The 19,810-nt window shown below is 36.2% G+C and overlaps 1 protein-coding gene, 1 non-coding gene and 1 pseudogene across 2 annotated transcripts in view; 2 read left to right on the top strand and 1 right to left on the bottom strand.

The window, feature by feature from the left end:
* Positions 1-19,810, bottom strand: part of LOC114462810 (protein kinase C delta type-like) — a 44,560-nt gene that overhangs the window by 4,722 nt on the left and 20,028 nt on the right. Inside the window, exons 2-11 of the mRNA XM_028445834.1 lie at positions 15,724-15,853; positions 13,129-13,401; positions 9,260-9,410; positions 5,647-5,678; positions 5,470-5,555; positions 3,248-3,377; positions 3,063-3,163; positions 2,596-2,677; positions 2,375-2,493; positions 1,162-1,335 (exon numbers count right to left, since the gene is read on the bottom strand). Coding sequence (XP_028301635.1) covers positions 1,162-1,335; positions 2,375-2,493; positions 2,596-2,677; positions 3,063-3,163; positions 3,248-3,377; positions 5,470-5,555; positions 5,647-5,678; positions 9,260-9,410; positions 13,129-13,401; positions 15,724-15,832 — 1,257 coding nt within the window. The 5' untranslated portion in view covers positions 15,833-15,853. The remainder of the gene's footprint in view (positions 1-1,161; positions 1,336-2,374; positions 2,494-2,595; positions 2,678-3,062; positions 3,164-3,247; positions 3,378-5,469; positions 5,556-5,646; positions 5,679-9,259; positions 9,411-13,128; positions 13,402-15,723; positions 15,854-19,810) is intronic.
* On the top strand, positions 3,768-3,885 carry LOC114464161 (uncharacterized; annotated as a pseudogene).
* trnae-cuc (transfer RNA glutamic acid (anticodon CUC)) lies at positions 12,872-12,943 on the top strand. The gene has a single exon. It is a non-coding gene; the product is annotated as a tRNA-Glu (tRNA).

Below are 19,810 nucleotides of genomic sequence, written 5' to 3'. Positions count from 1 at the left end.
GTGTGCTACTCTTCTGGAAATATGAGCAACATGAGACGCCACTTAACAACCCGGTATCCCGAAAAGTTTAAGGATTGTGTCAAACAAACAATCCAATCTGGTCAAAAAACTCTAAAGGAAGCATTTACAACCAATAACAAGAGATGTTGCACAGTTGCGGCAATTTTCTGTTTTTGCTTTAAAAGTTTAGTGGATACTTTAAATGCTCAGTGATAGGGCTGTGCAAAATTTGATTACGATTCTGATTATTACACCCAAAGAATACAAAAATAACATCATCGAGAAAAAAACAATTATTAAAAAAAAAAATATATATATATATATATATATAAATTTTTTTAATTTGGAACACATCGATTATTAATACTAACTTTGAGTTATTTAATCCACGCGCATGAAAGCACCCCCGCCGATATCAACGCTAAAGCTAGCCTAGCCCGCATGTCAACATGAGGAAAGTTGTTGCTAGCGGTCTTGAAACATGGCAGGAGAAACGCAGCAAAAACACTTGGTAAACAAGCAAAACAAGTCAAATTCTCTTCTATGGGAACACTTTGGGTTTGATGATGAAGACCTGGAGCAAACATCACGTGCAAGAAGTGCTTTGTTTTGTGCTGAAGTGAATACACTTGATATTACTGTTTGAAGAATTTTATTTATGTTCAAATTATATATTTTACATTGTTAAGTACAAAAATAAAGAAAATATTTTGATTGACAAATAATCATTTGAATAATCTTGATTTCAATGATGACTAAAATTGCCCTACTCAGTGATTACCCCAAACCTCAAATGTTGACTTGTTCATCTTTCTTCAGAAAAACCTAAAATTACTCTAAACACAGAATAAGGCAGTTTGCACTACTTTGATTTCTGCACCTTTAAGTGTTCCTGACTCGATTAGAATTATTGCACTGTATCTGTATGTAGGCAGTTTTCAGTTTCTAATGTCATGAATGTAAAAGTATGACAATAAATACAGTCAAAATAGTGAACAGGCTATTTTTTGATGATCATCATTGTTGTTATTGTTAGCATTGCTACAGTGTGCCTTCCTGTAAAACCGTGAGCTTTCAAACAACATCGCAATAATTATCGTAACGTGATTATACCAAACCATGAGATTTAGATATTGTCACATCTCTAATGTGCATGCTTACCTTGGACTGAAAGGTGGAGTAGAGCTGAGTGAGGAAAGGGTTCTCCCATGCAAGGGCCAGGGTTCTCTTCTCCACCATGGTGCAATCTACGTCATCATCCATGAGGACAACGTCCTTCTTCAGAGCCTTCACAGCAAAGTACTGACCCTGTCCTTTGAGCTCTGCTAGCAACACCTGATGGTGACACGAGTAGCATTAGCATGATTATGCTCTCCTCATTGGTTCCAACGAAGAACAAATAAGGAAAACCAAAAGCTTAAAGAATCAAGAAGTGGTTAATATTTGGTGTAAACCTCCACCAAGCACCAAATCGCCTCTTTTCCAGATATTGGCAGTTATCTGGTTCAGTGATCATGTTGATGGTACCATGATCATTCACACTTTAAAGAAGACATAGACCACTGGCGGCGTGGGGGCTACATGCGGCCCTTGGTCTAATTGTGTGCAGCCCCCCAAAGTAAAAGCAATACAGAAAAATACAGTAAAAGACAAAGTAAAAACAAAGAAAATTCTCAAGAAACACAGAAATTACTCCAAAAATGAACAAAATGACAACAGTAATACACAAAAAACTCAAAATAACAGAAAACAATAATAGAAATACACCAAAAAAAAAAAACTCCACGGCAACAAAAACACAAAAAATGACTCAAAAAACATACAAAATTACAGAAAATTACAATACAATGCTTGGTCAACTCTTTAGGTCAAAAAGTCCACGGTGAGCCTTTAAGCTTTTACTCGAACCCGACGGAGCAAAACTGAAACAAGTCCGACAGACTATTTTTTTCCTCATACAAATAACGTATTTACGTTTGTTTTAGTGGTGAGCCTAACAAACTTTTAATGTCAACAGAACAGATCAGCATACAAGGTAACAAGCGTACGTCAAACACACAAAAAAGGATTGTTTCAACAGTGGATGCTCCAAGCATCTCCTTCTCTGCTCCAGAGGACAATGCTCAGCTGCTGTGCTGCTGTGCTCACTGCAACAGCTGTTACTAATGTAATGACGTCAACGTATCAAACACGCATTAAATCCGCCTTGATCGTTCACACTGAGATTGCATTGAAAAAAATCAGATCCATATCTGATTCAGGACGACATCATGTATGAATGTGGTGATTTGAAAAAATCAGATATGGGTTGGATTTGAGTGTTCACATTGCTTTTATAAAAAAAATGGTTATAGTCTAAGATTAAAAGGCTCACCTTGCCAAAGCTCCCTTTTCCCAGCACCTTGTGGAACACCAGGTGGTTGAGGGTGAGGCGCACCCGGGGGGGTGGAGTCGGTGTCGGGGCTGGGATCACAGCTTTCCCGTTGCCCTGAGCTGTAACGTCACATTTGCAGTGAATGAATAAGCAAAGCTGAATGCACAATAGCACGATAGCAAAGCTGTTCTGTAACCAGAAAATAAACAAAAAATACTCACCGTTTGGGTCCTGTGGCTTTGGTACGTCCTGGTAGATTCCAAATTCTGGTACATCAGGGGGAATCGACTTCCTTCGAGATTTCTAGAGAGGAAGTGAGATTTTTCAAGTATTTTTGATTTTAGTATCCAATACACGGTTGGGGTCAATTACATTTTTCAAATACAATTACGTCTTGAATTATCCATTTTCAATTACAACTCAATTACCATTACGTTGATCGGCATTTCTGTCCAATTACAGTTACAAATATTATTTTGCCCTGAAAGTCAATTACATTTACATTACCAATCAATACAGTTTAATTACAATTAATCCCAATTATAAATCCTTTAATAAATCAGTCCATAACACTTAACCTCCCTCTTGTGTTAGCTTTCTGTTAGTATCCCTTATGATAATAACAGGTCGGTTTTCAGCCATATCTTAAATCAACTGTAACATTTCCTACAGCAGATATTCTCTGTACCTGGCTGATTTGATTGAGAGCCTCTGCCAGTAGCTTCTGGTTGATCCCACACAGATTGGCCACTTTAACTTGGCAGTAACTGTGTATGTTCATGCTACAGTCTGTTAAAAACACACACAGACAAAGGAACATGAAACATGCAGCAGAGAAGCAGATTAAATGTCAAAGTATAGGCCTGACTTTACCGCCACATTTCAGCCCCTGCTTGTAGAGACCCCACAGCAGGCTGCCGCAGTGGTCGCAGAATGTGGGGCTCTTGTAGTTGTAGAACTTGAAGCGATGAGGCATATCGATCTTGAAGCGCTCCTTCTGGAACTACAAACACCAAGGGTTCAGTTTAAACCAATAAAATCCATTAAAACCCAAACTAACAAACAAACACCATGCTGCTGCTTTTCACAGGTGAGAGAAAGACAACAAACACTGTTTCATAAGCTCTGAGTGACTTTTAACACTAAATCTATAAAGAGGTTTGTAAATGTGGGCCTGCTGGTGTGTTCACTTTGACCTGATGACTTATTGATTGACCTGCTGATGAAATGTAGTGACTGCATCGGGCAAAGTTCATAAAACATCACAGGTAAGGCTGAAGGAAGGCTGACAATGAAACACAAAAACAAAGGATGTTACAGTTCATTCAGAGCGCCAACTCTGTGCCGGGTTGGGGTCAATTACATTTTTCAATTACAATTACGTCATCAATTATCCAGTGGCCATACCAGCCTGTCATTGCCCGATCCCGTTAGATCTCGGAAGCTAAGCAGGTCTGGGCCTGGTTAGTAGTTGGATGGAAAACCACTGAGAATTCCAGGTGCCACAGTGGGGTGGCAGTCACCCAGTGGTATCTGTCATTGTGCCCTTGGGCAAGGCACTTCACCTACATTGCCTAGTATGAATGTAGTGTGTGAGTGAGTGTTGGTGGTGGTCGGAGGGGCCGATGGCGCACTATGGCAGCCTCGCTTCCGTCAGTCTGCCCCAGGGCAGCTGTGGCTACAATAGTAGTTTACCACCACTAAGTGTGGAGTGAAAGAATAATGCCTTAATTCTGTAAAGCGACTTTGAGTGTCTATGATAAAGCGCTATATAAAACTGATGCATTATTATTTATTATTATTATCCATGTTCAATTACAACTCAATTACGATTACGGTGACAAGCACTTTTTTTCCCAATTACAACTATTATTTTCCCCCTAAAAGTCAATTACAATTATGTTAATAAATCAGTCCATAAACTGTAACCCTCCTCTTGTGTTAGCTTTCTGTTAGCATCTCTTATGATAACGGGTCAGTTTGACCCAAGTCTTAAATCCGCTGTAAAATAAAATAAAAGATATTATTTCAGTTTCAGTTGATTTGTTCAGTCTAACAGAAAATATTAAAACATAAATCATAATTTTAAACTATATAATGAGACTGAAACAGGCAGAAGCAAAAATGCTTATATGAATATTTTTCCAATAATACACACAAAAAATGCAAGCATTTAACAAGTACATTTGAGTTGCCTTTTTTCAAATAATGCAAATACATATACACATGTACTTTCATTTGTATACAACATTTAAGAAAAAACACAAACATAGTTCTACTGCTTCACATAACTCTCTAAAATATATTGTGACATTTTCTTTTTGAAATTAAATTGTGTAACACTCATTTTGATTTCTTCATCAACATAAGAGCGTTTATATTTGCTTTGAATATGATCTGCGTTATTCTATTAAAAAAAAAAATCTTTAAATTTCATGAGTTTTGATTTAACAAATAATGGATGTGTGTGGTCATAATATCCTGCTTTGTTTATCAATCGCCTTTTTTTTTTTTTTTTTTGCAATAAAAACATAATTTATTACGGTTTGAAAAGTGGTTCCACAAAGTTCTACACAGTACGTCATAATAGCAGTATCAAAGTACACAAAACTGTAAACAAGGAATTGTAATTAAGTAAATCTACTTTGTTTTTCATCTATTGGTTACCTTGTTAGACTTCCTAATCAATAAAAATCTAAGTTTTAATATTTTTGGTGTGGGTGTCTAAGCCTTTTTTCTGTCAGTAAATCTCTAGATTTATATTATTTTAAATTGTAAAATGATCCTGAAGAGAACTACTGACAGGTAGTGGGAAAAGTTGATCTGAAACATATTTTAATAATTGTTAACTGTGTGTGTGTGTGTAAACCATAGAACTGTAACATCCACTGCTTTGTGTTAAATTACATTGCAATTGACACTTTTTAGAGTATTTAAATTTACAATTACAATTACAAAGTATCTGATTACATTAGCAAACATTTTTTTCCCCAATTCCAATTATAATTATGTCATAATTGTAATTAATGATCAATTATGCGATCACAATTATAATTGACCCCAACCCTGCTGCTGACGTCGTTTTCTTCGCTCACCATCGTTTCACGACTGTTGGCTGCAGTTTGGGAACAGCGGCCAATGATCGAATCGATGCATCTCTTGTGGATTGCTGCATTGCATTCTGGGTGTTTAAACATCAAAATGAAACATTAACCGTATAATGTGAAGATTTTTCATGTCAAATTAGCATAGAAGGCTGCATCAATACTCACGTCTGCACTTATAACCTTGCTTGTTTAGACCCCTGATGAAATAAAAGAACAGGTTGGTTAGAAGATGATAAATGAGGATGTTGGCAGATTATGGCTGTTTTCAAAATACTACTAATACTAGGTCTGACGTCAAAATGAGTATGTAGTGCGTTCACATTAGATAGTATGCAAAAATTTAATATGCGAAAAATACCCGGAGGTCATAGGCGGAGTTTGACATTCTTGCCAGGGGGGCCAAAAAAAAAGATAGAATTAAATATACAGACTGTCTCACCGTGGGCCACGCTAATTTCAGACATGGGAGGTTATCATTTATATCGTGGGATGACATAGGCTTACCGGTGAGAATGTTTTTGACGATAAATCATAGACGATAAAATATCGCACATTCCTAATGTATACATAAGAAAATATTATCAGAGCAGAATATAAAATGACTAACTATCTTAAACGGTTTCTAAGAAAAGCTGTCCCCTTTGAAGATGCCTCGAATAGAGTAAAAACAAGTTCTGATGAACTACGGCCAGGCCCGTGCCGAATAGCACGTACCACGTTCCCGAGAATTCAGTGAAATGACTCGGTTCCACCGAGTAAAACAAATGAATTTGTGCGACGTAAAATCGCAATCTACGTTGAATTGCCTTTGAAACGATATATCACACGACTATGTTCCGATAATTTAAAAAATTACCAGAAAAGGGGGTGGGCCCTTGGGCCACCGTCCCCCTCACCTATTAAAAAGGTGTCCGAGAAGGTGTTGACATCTGCTTATAGATATCAATGTGAAATTACAGCTCGATTCAATGAGCATTAATAGAGGAGTAGTCTTTTAAAAAAAATGGGGCCCCCGGGGGCCCACATTAGTGTTCTTATAAATAGAAAATAGCACTATACAAAAAGTCTGCTAGCTTCATGCAAACATCTATGGGAAAACCCATGTATATGCTCACGCTAACATTCACCGTGATCGGCGGTGATTTATATAACAACGTTCATACTAAACATGTTTCGGGCGTCAAAATCATGCCTCACGCACGTATTTGGACGCTTGTCACCAGTGTCAAAGTTGGTCGGGACTCGCGTTTAAACAAGTTGGGAAGGGAGCGCATTGAAGGTAGGGGCTTCTCTGTTGCCGGTGGTGTTCATATAATCGATGATATTGTGGTGATCAACGTTCATAATTCACTCAAAGACTGTGAAGTGGTAGGAACATTGTGTTGAGAAGGCAGTGTTTCCGGTCAGATGTATTTTGGTGTGACTCAGTGTGTGCACTGTGATGTCAGAGGGCTATAGAGAAGTGTGGGTCAATGGAGAATAAAGTTTGGAGTTCCTTGCGGAACACGTCGCCTCCAACTCCCGTTCATCAGCTCTACATTATCCAGAGAGTGGCTTGGCTTTATTTGCACCTCGGCGCCGTTTCTGGATTCACCAGAGCTGCGCTCGGATGAGAGTCGCTTTGAGCGCTACTTCTGTCTCTCTCGGCGCTCGCATCTCCAACCAGGACACAAACTACAGGTGCTCTATTCCAACAGAAGAGCCTGTCCATCTGCCTCCACCTCCGGTTAGTGTTTTTTTTTCTTCTCATTATTCTGAATACGTCACGGTTGGGGAACGATCCTGATTGGTCGACGCGCCGCGATATGCCCCAAAAGTTCAACAATCCCAACTCCAGCGTCGGACGTAATTGAGGCGCCGGACGCACATCAAAATTTTTCAATATCTGCAACAGAATATTAGTGTTCACTGGGTCCAGTCAACAAACTATTTACCAGAGTGCTTATTTCTCAATATATTGCAAGCAATGGCATTTTTAATACATTTTAAAAAAAAATAAAAAATCAAGCTCCACTCCTTTGAATAATTTAAAGCACAAATAATAGTAGAAACAAAATTGGAATATTTCACAAATCCTATCTTGATGAGTTATGATGGTACAGTATTCTGAATACCAGGAATGATAAGTCACTGTCACATGGCTTTAATTAGAAGCACTAAGGTGTCTCACTCTTGCATAAGAAATAACTGATGCATTTCCTTCTTTCTCTCTTCTGCATCATTGCACAAACCACAACCATAAACAGAACCAACTTAACCAGTAAAAGAAACCAGTACTAGGAAGGACAGACCACAGGAGAGAGTTGAGCCCTCCCATTTAGTGCCACTCTGTGTCCAGATGTAACGAAGCACTTACTCAGAGCTGCTAAACAGACAAACATAACATTCATGTCCCTGTAGTGTAGTGAAATGTGTTTTCTCTTAAGGGGCCGGGGGAGGGGGGTGCAGTCACCCAGGAACAAATACAAGTCGTTCAGCTCCACTTAACCATGACACCTAAACTCAATGTTCTGTCTACAGTTGTTTTAGCTCAGTGGTCTTATATCTGCTCCTCACATAACCTTGAACATCTCATCCACATATGAAATAATAATAAAGTACGACGAAATCGCAAACATGACACACAAACAACAATCATAAGATCACTTTCTTTTAATTTTCTGTTTTGTGTTTTTGAAGTCATTTTTGTGTATATTTGCTGTGTTTTTTTGTAAATTTCTCTATCATTTTGTATATTTTTCTCTTATTTTGCATATTTTTCTCGTATTTTGTTATTTTGTGTATTTTTCTCCCATTTTGTGCATTTTTTGTTGTACTGCGTAAATATAATGTTTGTTTTTGTGTATGTTCGAGGTCGTTTTTGTTGTCGTTTTGTACATCTGTCATTGTTTTGTCATTTTCTATACTTTTGTTTCGTTTTGTGTTTTGTTTGTCTATATCTCTTTCATTTTGTGCATTTTTGTTGTACTGTGTAAATGTTTTGTGTATGTTTGTGGTCGGTTTGTAAATGTCTCATTTTGTATATTTTTCTCCCATATTGTGTTATTTTGTGGTTGTTATGTGTATTCCTCTTTCATTTGGTGCATTTTTATGATGTGATGTGTAAATATGTTGTCATTTTGTGTTTTTGGAGACATTTCTTTGCATGCTTGCTGTCGTTTTGTGTGTTTTATGTTGTCACTTTGTAAATTTTACTGTCACTTTGTATAATTTTGTCTCATTTTGGGGTTTTTGTTGTTGTTTTGTTTTGTGTGATCACTTTGGGGGCCACACTAAATTAGAGCCAGAGCCGCATGTGGCCCCCGAGCCATCAGTTGCCCATGTCTGCAGTAGAGCAACACTGCAGCTTTCAGCAATACTCCTGCATTTGTTTCTCTTTTCTCCAAATATTCAGAGCTACTGGTGGTTGTCCAAACAAACAAACAAACAAACACTATTATTTGGATGAATCTTTTCTTTTCTTTTTGCATACCATCTATTCATTTATTTGTCTTTACTTTGGCACTGAAACAACAAACCATATAATTGCTGTTGGGACAAATGATATAAAACTATCACCTGCCAGCAGCATCAGAGCACAAGGCAATAACGATAATATTGTGAGGCTCATTTGCTTTCTGTCGAAACAAGCCTTGAAATAAAAACTTCCAATGCATAATTTTTCCAGAATATATCAAGACAACCCAACCTTATCAGCAATTAAAGTGTTTCGGCTGCATATACAATATAAAAGGAATGGTTGGTGGATAAAAAGGTGGCAGCAGGGGTCACATCTCACCAGAGGAACTCCTTGCAGACGGAGCAGAAGGTGGGTTGGCCAAAGAAGGTGGCGGTGAACTCGTGATCCTTGATATTATGAACCTTTGGCTGCTTAAAAGCTCCTCTCCTTCGATTTAGAGTCAGCGCACCTGGAGGGGGCTCCATTTCGTCTGAGGACAGATTTTCAAATTTAATTTATTAATTTATGACTTATTAATGTATTTGTCCAGAAACAGGTCTCTCTGGGAAATGAGACCTTCTTGTCTTAAAGGGAAAACACGTATAAATAAAGCTTAGTAAAGAAATAAATAAACAAATTGAATAAATTAATAAATAAATAAAACAATAAATAATTTATTTATTAAAATTAAATATATATACACACACACTACAGTATATATTAATATAGTCAGTGTCATCCAGGTTCCTAAGAAAATAATGATGAAATCAAATAAAGTCAAATATTATTTATGGGACTGTGTGTATAAATAAAGGTTATTAAATAAAAAAATAAATATACAAATTAAATTAAACACAATAAAATAAATTAAAAATTAAATAAATTAATCAAGTCAAAATCTTTACTTTTGCGTTATACTTCAGGTTGTAAAATGGACTTTTCCAAGTTGGAAACTATTCATGAGGATTAATGGGAAGAAACTTAACAAAAGGAAATTTACTAAATTGAAGATTAGCTCTTAAGAGGAAAATATATTTCAGCATAATCTTGAATTAAATAATCAGGTTTCAAGTATATCTCTGCTAGTTCATACCAGATACCAAACCCTATTTTCAAACAAAGGGTCAGGCAAATAATTAATATTTTACTTGACATTGATGTTTTTTGGACAAATATTTTAACAAACACTGCACTGTTTGTGCTTGAAGAGCAGTTATTGGGATCAGCGTTGCTGCTTTATTGCCACATATTGAGTTGAAATCACATTTTTGATTATTTTTAAAGTTCATATTACTTCCTAAACGCAAGTCCTAAAAAAACAAGATGCTGCTTACATAACTTGAATAATTATGAAGCTCTACTTACAAATAAAATCTGTTGAAATGTTGCTTTTTTAATTGTATTATTTTGCATGGATGTTATTGTATACTGGATACAGTTATTTAAAACGTCTGGTTAATTCCAATAAATAATTCTCATCAAAAATATTCCCAAAATTCTTAAGATCCTGTGGAAATTTACTGGAAATTTTCTGCTCCATCGCATCCCTAATCATACTAATTTCAGGCGTATTACAGAATAATATTAGTGCAACATCTGTCTATTATTTAAGATGTGGCACGAGGACATTCATTCAGATCTGAATACGAATAAATTTGACTTTGGGGTTATTGTTGTCTCTCTTTCTAAATTCGCTATGTAGGCTAAACTGATTTTTACAGATACCTTGAAAAGAAGCAAAGAGTCAAAGAGGAAGATAATCAATCATCAGTTAAAAGTGTTACAGTTTTAAAGACCAGCTTAATGGTTGGATGATAAATTGGAATTTGCTTCAAATAACAATGATATTGTTTTTCTTTATCATTGTAATGAAAAGAAATCAGACTGATTAGATTAAGATGGAGACAATGAGCTTTCCCTAAAGGTTGGGTTTACGATGCACAAAAGGCTGTCGTTCATTCTAGGAAAACCATGTGAACAGGCGTGACAGAGCTAAACAAAGAGGCAGAAACTCTGGAGGAGATACGGGGAGGGTAAGTGGGTGGATGAGAGGAGAGCCAGGCGTGAGGACAACCTTCAGAGAGACACTTGACAGAAAAGGAAAAAGTGGGAAGACAGAGATAACCTAATTTCCTATCTGCCATTAGACGGACACATGTTTATATTTGGGCAGCGCTTTCAGTGAGCGGAGCCAACAAAGAGAGAGTAAGTGAGAAATACTGACTGTTCACACATGCCTAAAAATACCCCGAGCTGCTTTTTAAGAAACTTGTGGTATGTGTAGGAGGGAGCAGAGGGAGTACTTTTATAATAATGTCTCTTTATCCCATTAGCCTGTCTAACAAACAGTGAGCCTCTGACACCTGTTTAAACAATGGCCACATGAGAGCTTTGATTCCCCTTTAATTCACTATAACATTTAAATCCTCTTTAAACTGGCATAAACACCTAATTCTGAATTAAAATAGCAAATCGGAATTAAACTTAAATCCGAAAAGGGTTGCTGGTTAATTCTGATTTTAATTCCGAATGGAATAATTCCTTGATCTTGTAAACAAGGGATGGGCCCCTGTTATCACTGTGGGGCCACAGAAATGTGATAGCCAGATCCAAGGGCCACATTATCAACTGTCATCCCAGTATTAAGAATAACAACCAATCTGAGCATTAGCACAGGAAAGCACAAAGCGTTTGTTGTCTTTTTAGGGTTAACCTTAACCCTAACCCTACTAAACCCGAATGAACCTGTTTTCTATGAAAACCTCAATTCGGAATAACTTTTTCCATGTAAACACAAAGCAGAACACTTTAATTACGGATACTTTAATTTTGAGTCATTCAATTCCGAATAGTTAATTCTTGAATTAAAAAACATCATGTAATCGCAGCCACTGTGCATATGGAGACCTCCCACTTTGACCAGTTACACCAGGGGTATCAAACTCATTGAGGTTCAGGGGCCAAATATGGACCAGTTGGACCTCAAGTGGGCCGTCAATTTTAGGTGGGAAAAAATAACAACTTTAATGTTATTGTGCCCTAGTTTTCAATATCAGTTCAATTCACTCTAAATAAAGTCTTGATTTTGTTACAAATTGCAATTTTGTTTGGTAATTTACACAATAATTCATGTTTTCTCTGTCATTTCCACTTTATCCCTGATTCCAACAATCTTTTTGCATCAGTACTTGAATTTTTCCACATGCCAAAGTTAACTTTTGAAAGCTCTAGAAAGTCACTTCTCTGTTCTTTTAAAAAGAAACTATGATTCAATTTGCTTTGAATGTTAAATTCCAAAATTAACTACAATTTTTAAATGTTTTTAAAATCAGAACTACAGTAAAAACAGCAGCTGATGTATGCCTACCGTGAGACATTTGTGTGATCATATTAATAAAGACAGAATTAAGTAAATTAAAATAATTTAGCATTGAACTACTAGCTTCATCTATTCTAGATCAGTTATTCTCAACTGGTGGGTCGGGATCCAAAAGTGGGTCGCGGACCTGTACTGGGTGGGTCGAGGACAGCTGGTCAAAAATAAATAAATAGGATTTGTCTTTTATTTTGAAAGAAACTTTTTTTTTGGCAGGCATGCTGTGAAATGCATGTTGAAAATATATAGATTAATGTTTTTAAAAAGATTATATATGTGTGCTTTCAACAGCTATGTCTGAAAAACTAAATTTGGTTGGTGAAATTAAAAAAAAAAAGTGCCAATTTAATGACTGTGGCAAAAAGTGGGTCCCAGGGTGAGACCAGTTGAGAACCCCTGTTCTAGATGAAATCTATCACTGCTTCAAGTAAGTAGTTGATCTAAATAATAATTAAAAAAAGCATAAGAAAATAACCACAGGCAGTTATTATTAAAATCTAATTCCAGCAGAGGGCAGTGGAGATCTGCAGAAATGTGATCACACCAATGAGATGACACAAATACTGTCCAGTAGGTCCCTGGTGGTCTAGTGGTTAGGATTCGGTGCTCTCACCGCCGCGGCCCGGGTTCGATTCCCGGTCAGGGAACACTGTTTTTATACCTTGCTTTTCAAATGTAAAAAACAAGTTCTTGCTTAAAAACATTAAATAAATCCTAAAACTTTTTACTGCCCATTTTGTGATGAATAACATTTTAGAAAACATTCACTTAAAAACTTCATGTGTGGCATAGTAGGACAACTTCACAGGCCTTCGGTTTGCACAAGTTTTACCTTTATCAACATTCTCCAGGAAAAACTGCACAGCCATCTGAATCCTCCCCGAGGGAGACAGGTCGACCCAGAACTCCGCTGGCCCAGGAGATTTGGACTTGTTGCAACGTTCGGCCAGCACAGATATTGCCTCCGAGTACTTGGCCAGCGGCTCCTCTGGATCCTTCATTAGGATGAGTTCTAGAACACGTCCTTCATAGATGTGTGCATCAAACGTGGACTTCCAGGCAGGGAACAGTGTTGGTTTCCGCTGAACCAAAGTCTTTCCGAGTTCTGTTAAAAAAAATGCAGAGAATCAGGTATTTTGGTAAGAGAAAGACTGAGTTTGGATTCTTGAGACATGGTACAGAAAAGGGTCATTCCATGTCATTTCAACAAATCTTCAGGACATTCCACCATAGGCGGAGTTTTAGATTCTTGCTGGGGTGGGGGGAGGATAGAATTAAATATATAAAACGTCTCGAGATTAGAAACATAAATGATCATTTTGACTACAAAAATGTGCGTTCACGTGTCGTTTAATGTTGTAAATTCACGATAAAAATTAGGCCGGCGACCGCTTTCTGCTTCATTTTTGCTGCAGTACCATACATGAACTGCTGGGTGCAGTGTAGCTTCATATATATACATTGTGAAGAAGAATTGCGCAATAGAAGAACAACCAACCAAAAGTCTCAAAAACTACACACCAGAGGTAGAACTAATATCTGTGACATGAAACTTAATGTTAAAATCAAAGCAGCAGAAAACTATTTTAATATTAAAAAAAAATCTCAATAACTTTTCAACATGGTTGAAAGGAAGACGATGGTCACATGACTCAAGCGCCAAAAAATAACTTGCATTTTTAAAAGAACAACATTAATTCATATATATTTTGTACAGTCACTGTTTTTATGGCACATAAAATATTTGCATATTATGTACATTAAATTAACAAATCATTTTTTTCAAATAAATTTGGGAAAACTGTAATGAAAACTGTTCACCACTGGGGGGGAACTCCTCGTATGCATCCCAAAATCCTTACATTTTTACCAATTGTTCCATGATTATTCAATAGGCACACTGTACATTTTTAGTTTGATCAGATTAATACTGTATGAGATATGGCCAATGTAATGAGGGGGCATGTGTAAATATTTGTACGTCATTTTTCTACCATTTTCAGTTTCCAATATCTCAGGAACTACACCACACAAAAAAATGAAATTTGGCATCGTAATACAGCTCCTCTACTCTCTTAAAATATACAAAACATGCTATACATCAGACATAGGCAACTTAGTGTGGCCCTCAAAGTGAACACACAAAACGAGAACAAAAAACACAAAATGAGACAAAATGATTCAAAATGACAGGGAATTTTACAAAATGACAACAAAAACACACATAACAGCCAACATGCACAAAAAGGTCTCTAAAACCACAAAATGACAACATATTTACACATTACAAGATTAAAAAAAAAGCACCAAATGAAAGAGAAACATACAAAACAACCAGAAAATAATACAAAACGACAACAAGAACAAGACAAAATGACCTCAAACATACACAAAAATTTCCTCCAAAACATAAAATGACAATATATTTACACAGTACAACAAAAAAAAATGCACAAAATGGGAGAAAAATACACAAAACCACCACAAAATAACAATATGACAAAAAAATAAAGAAATGTACAAAAAAAAACATTCAACAGCAAATATACACAAAAATGACTTCAAAACACAAAATACCAACAACTGTACTCAGGACAACAACTATTAGAATTAGAATCATTTTATTGTCATTGTCCAAAGTACAACAAAATTGCAAATGCCCCCCACATTCAAGTACACTTAAAGATTCAAGCCAGGACAGACATCAGTATAAAAGTTATTCAAAATAAAAGTTCATTTTCTTGTTTGTTCTCTGTTTGATCTGTTTTTGTTTTTGTTTTTGCTGTTCTATTATATCTTGTGTTTTTGAAAGCAAAAATCCAATAAACATATTTTGGAAAAAAATTAAAATAAAAGTGCATTGGTATAAAAAGTTTATCAATGTAAAAAGACAACAACTAAAATGCACAATATGAGTAAAAAATACAGAAAACGACCACAAAATCACACCAAAAACAGACAAAAAAAAAAACTTATTTTCTGTATTAATTTTCAGATTAGTCATTATTCCAAATGCTGACAAATGTTGATAATGTGGCCCTCGGATCAGATTATCACAACTTTTTTGGCCCCACTGTGATAACAGTTGCCCGTCTCTGATATACGTCCTGGAAAGTAAATCAAATTTAAGATGGAGCACATGACGAGAGCTTCTGAGGGCCCCTCACATGGTCCATGTGGGCCACCTGGGGCCCACGGGCACCGTGTTGGTGACCTCTGGTATAAAGGCTATTCTTTCTTGTGATATAAAACAATTTTTCTTTATACGACTTCTTCATTTTCATTTTGGACCCCAACTTAGGGGGAATATATGGTGAATATTGAAAATCCCTTACATGAGGCCATTGTAGGTTGCCTCTGTGTCTAATAATCATTTATTTTTTTTATTAGTTTTTCACTAGTAACATAGTAATACATGAAGACGTACCTGTGCTGACCAACTCTTTCATCTTGATGCCACAGATGGGCGGGCTGTTCAGTGATGTCAGAGTGCCCATATCATAAGCGTTGAGGGAAATGCGTAGGAAGGGTGCCATTGTGACGCAGACTAAGGCCTCCTAGGGGGAAATTAAAACAAATATATAGTTAGGCTTGGATTGCTCAAGCTTTGTGAAACAAGAAGGAAGTGTCTTCATTTGGTGACCCTAGAGGAAGTGGAGGTTTTCTGATTGAATCCCAGAGTTTAGAAACTCCTGCCAGAATGGAAACAAAATCATTGAATAGAAACCCTGAAAAGAGCAAATGAAAAGAGGAAATAGTTACATTTCACTGGATTGTCACCAGTGGAATTCCCAAAGTTAGAACAGTTTAAAAAAAACAAAAAACTTTAGTCTTTTGGTTAATAAGTAGACATTTTCCAAACATCAGTGTTGCATATCATAAAATAAGTTGAGTGGTATTACCCTTTAAAGGTGGGTGGCAGTCAGGGTTGGGGTTAGGAGTGCAACGATATCTTAATACAGTCATATTTCGCGATATTTTGTTCGCACTATCGATTATCAATATGCTTACGCTAAGTATACATTTTTTTTATTCAAAACTTTTTCTGCTTTTTCACTAAAATGTGCAGGTACGCCTTCACAGAAATGTTGTCACTGTTTGTTGAAGGAACCAATATATTGTTTACTGGAATATTGCACTATAATGGTGTCACTGGTAAGAAAGAAAGCACTATTAGACATACTTATTCGTTTACATTGGTATGTTGACACTTATTTACAGAAATGTTGCACTAAAATAGCGTCACTGTTCATAGGACACTTTTTCAATTTATTGTCTTTCAGAGATATAAAATAAAAATTGTATTTTTTTTTTCTTGTTATGTCATAGATTATCGTAGTTTGATTTCTGACCAATATATCGATAATCGCAGTATCGTCAAATCCTGAGATAATTGTTATCGTGAGCTTTGTATCATGTATTTTATCGTATTGTGAGGTACCCAGGGGTTCCCACCCCTAGTTGGGATCATTATAATTACAATTGCTTAATTGATATTTAATTGTACTTTTAAAAATCGGTTATTAAAATACATTGCATATCAAGCTTTCCCACTTTTTATCATTTAAAGGAGACATATCATGCATTTAAGTCCTTCCTTTTTTAGATATAAATCAATTTTTTTTACACAAATTGACTTTTTTCATGAGCCTTTTGGGTAATCAACACAGTTTCACACCAAAGACTCACAGAGAGACTTTGTCAAAGATTAGCAAGGAGCAGGTCCCCGTAGGAGACATTTCTAATTCCAAAATCTCATAAAAGTCCAACAAGAATTTCCACATGAAACTCTCTTTTCATTGGTAAGTTCCTTAAATAGAAACCCTATTTTTCTGCATTTGTTTGGTAGCTTTTAGCCTCTAGCTTTAAATAAGTATCATTACTAGGGCTGGGCGATATATCGAATATACTCGATATATTGCAGCTTGTAGTCTGTGCGGTGTTGAAAATGACCATACCGTTAAACTCGCGGACTTTTTTTTTTCTTTTTTTTTTTTAAATATCTTAGTGGCATTATGCACAAAAGGTGCACTTAAATTTAGTGTTGTTTTGAAATGTCATCTTAATGACAACATGCACAAAAGGGCACTATTTGTTTTAAAATATTGTAGTGGCATTATGTACAAAAAGTGCACTTTAATTTTGTGTTTTGAAATGCCATGTGAGTTGCATCCTGCACTAATGTCTTGTTTTGAAATGTCTCTGTGACAATTTTGCACAGAACGTGCACTTTCTGTTGACAATTTTATGTTTGAGCCACTCACTGTTTAATAAATACAGTTATGTCAACTTTGACTTAGTTGTGACATCCCCTTTTTTGCATGAAAGTTTAAAATTGGCATATATTAATGCAGTATGATCAAGAATGTTTTAATGTAGACATATAGAATCATCATACTGGTGTGATTTTGTGCATCAAAGTGTTAATTCAAGGGTAATGCAAAATATCGAGATATATATCGTGTATCGTGACATGGCCTAAAAATATCGCGGTATTTATAAAAGGCCATATCGCCCAGCCCTAATCATTACCTTGCTGAAATGTGAAAGAGACAAATCTAATCACACAAGAAACAAAACTACTAATTATTAGAAAGAGAATGTAATCCTTGTACCCTTCGTTCAAGGACGAGAGCTTCGTGTTTTAAGCTCACCACACAGAAGGGACCCACAGACTGGAATCTTCCATGGTGTATGGTCCATCCTTGATTCAAATTTTGGCCAAATCCAGTAATTGCTTTTGATGCAATCCTGATAAGAAACTATTAAATAAATATAAGCCAGGTAAAATATTACCTCCTGGGTGGAGGTTAATATTTCAGTATTGTGAAACCATAGCATGTCCAGTACAAATGGCCACATTTTAAGACCCTTTCCCAGTTTTCTGAACATCGTACACATGCTGGTCCGTGTGTACACACGATTGGGTGGGAAAACAATACAAAACAGGCATGTTTCTTCAGAATGGAAAAAATGAGCACATGCAATAGGGGAATGGGTGGCTGAAGGCTAACAGCCTAACAGACATCAAACTGGCACTGGAGAAAAGGCCAGTTTAGATCTCACTGGATTCAGATGCTGTCAAATCAACTTACAGTGAGCACATTCAGACTATGTTCAGACTGCAGGCAAATATGGCCCAATTCTGAATTATTTTTTTTTTGCCCATATAAAACCTGTGTCTGACCTGATAAAGACAGTTTGAACTGCTCAAATCTGATATGTGGCCCTGAGTCTGACACATATCTGATATTTTGTAAAGCGGCTGCTGTCTGAACGGCCAGGTTGCATTTATATCATTATATTTACATATATATATATATAACATCATTGAAAAGCAGTAAACGTCACAATTCCCCATCCAAGGAAAGTGGAAAAAAGTAGAAAGTGGAAGGAGAGTGAGGTCTTACAATTAATATAATAAACATCTACATATTATACATATATCAGTGCTACACACTGGGGTGAGAAGCCACAAAATGTACTTCTGTAAACTCCAAACACAATGCGTGCTGCGTGGTCACGTATTACCTCAAGTAGGAGTGTGACGATATCTCGATACGGCGATTCATCGTGACATTTTTCGCACGATCGATCATCGATATGCTTGCGCTAAGTATCGATTTAAAAAAAAAAATGTATTTTTTTTTTTTTCAAAACCTTTTCTGCTTTTTTACTAAAATATGCAGGTAGGTCTTCACAGAAATTTTTTCACTGTTTGTTGAAGGACAAATGATTTGAGCCCATTTTTGCTTATTTTACCCATTTTCCTGTAGCTACACAAAACTTGCCATATTTTAACCTATTTTCATTACTTTTTCTGGCCATATTGTTGGTCATTTAAATGCATTTTTGTTACATCACTCCAATTTCTGCCACTTCATCAAATTTCAATGTCTTTTCTGCAAGACATATTCAGCATTTATAAACCCTTTCCACCACTTTTCCCACCCAATATCTCATATGTTCACCCATTATTGTAATTTTAAACCTCTTTTCACCATATTTCATGCTTATTTTTGCCAATTTAACCACATTCACAATTTGTCAATCCTTTACAAGGATTTCCATCTTTAAGATGACTATATACTAGGGTGGAAACACTACTTGACATAACTTGACTTATTGATAACAGTGGATATTATTCAGATAAATAAATAAATGTGGTTATCACAGATTCATAAAACAATGGACCATAATTTTGCTGACTTTATGGATGGACCCCAAAAATCTCTTCCCTTTATTCCCCCTTATAGATGGCCTTGTCTCCACATGACTGTTCTTCAATGTTCATATTTGTGATCAACTACCTTCAGGTACAGTGGGGGTCCCTGGTCCCTATAACCTTGTATTTGATTTAGACAATATTGTGATTACATCTATGGAAATTCCTCGGGAACTATGTCATGCAAGCTATGAGGAAGTTCAGACGTGGCATTTCCATAAAACAGACTTTGTCCCATAGTATTAACATTAAACACAACCCTTTAGTATAAGGCATGTCATGATGGAAA

The sequence above is a fragment of the Gouania willdenowi genome, chromosome 5, assembly GCF_900634775.1.
Source record: "Gouania willdenowi chromosome 5, fGouWil2.1, whole genome shotgun sequence".
Classification (NCBI taxonomy): domain Eukaryota; kingdom Metazoa; phylum Chordata; class Actinopteri; order Blenniiformes; family Gobiesocidae; genus Gouania; species Gouania willdenowi.
This window is presented reverse-complemented; position numbering and strand designations above follow the sequence as displayed.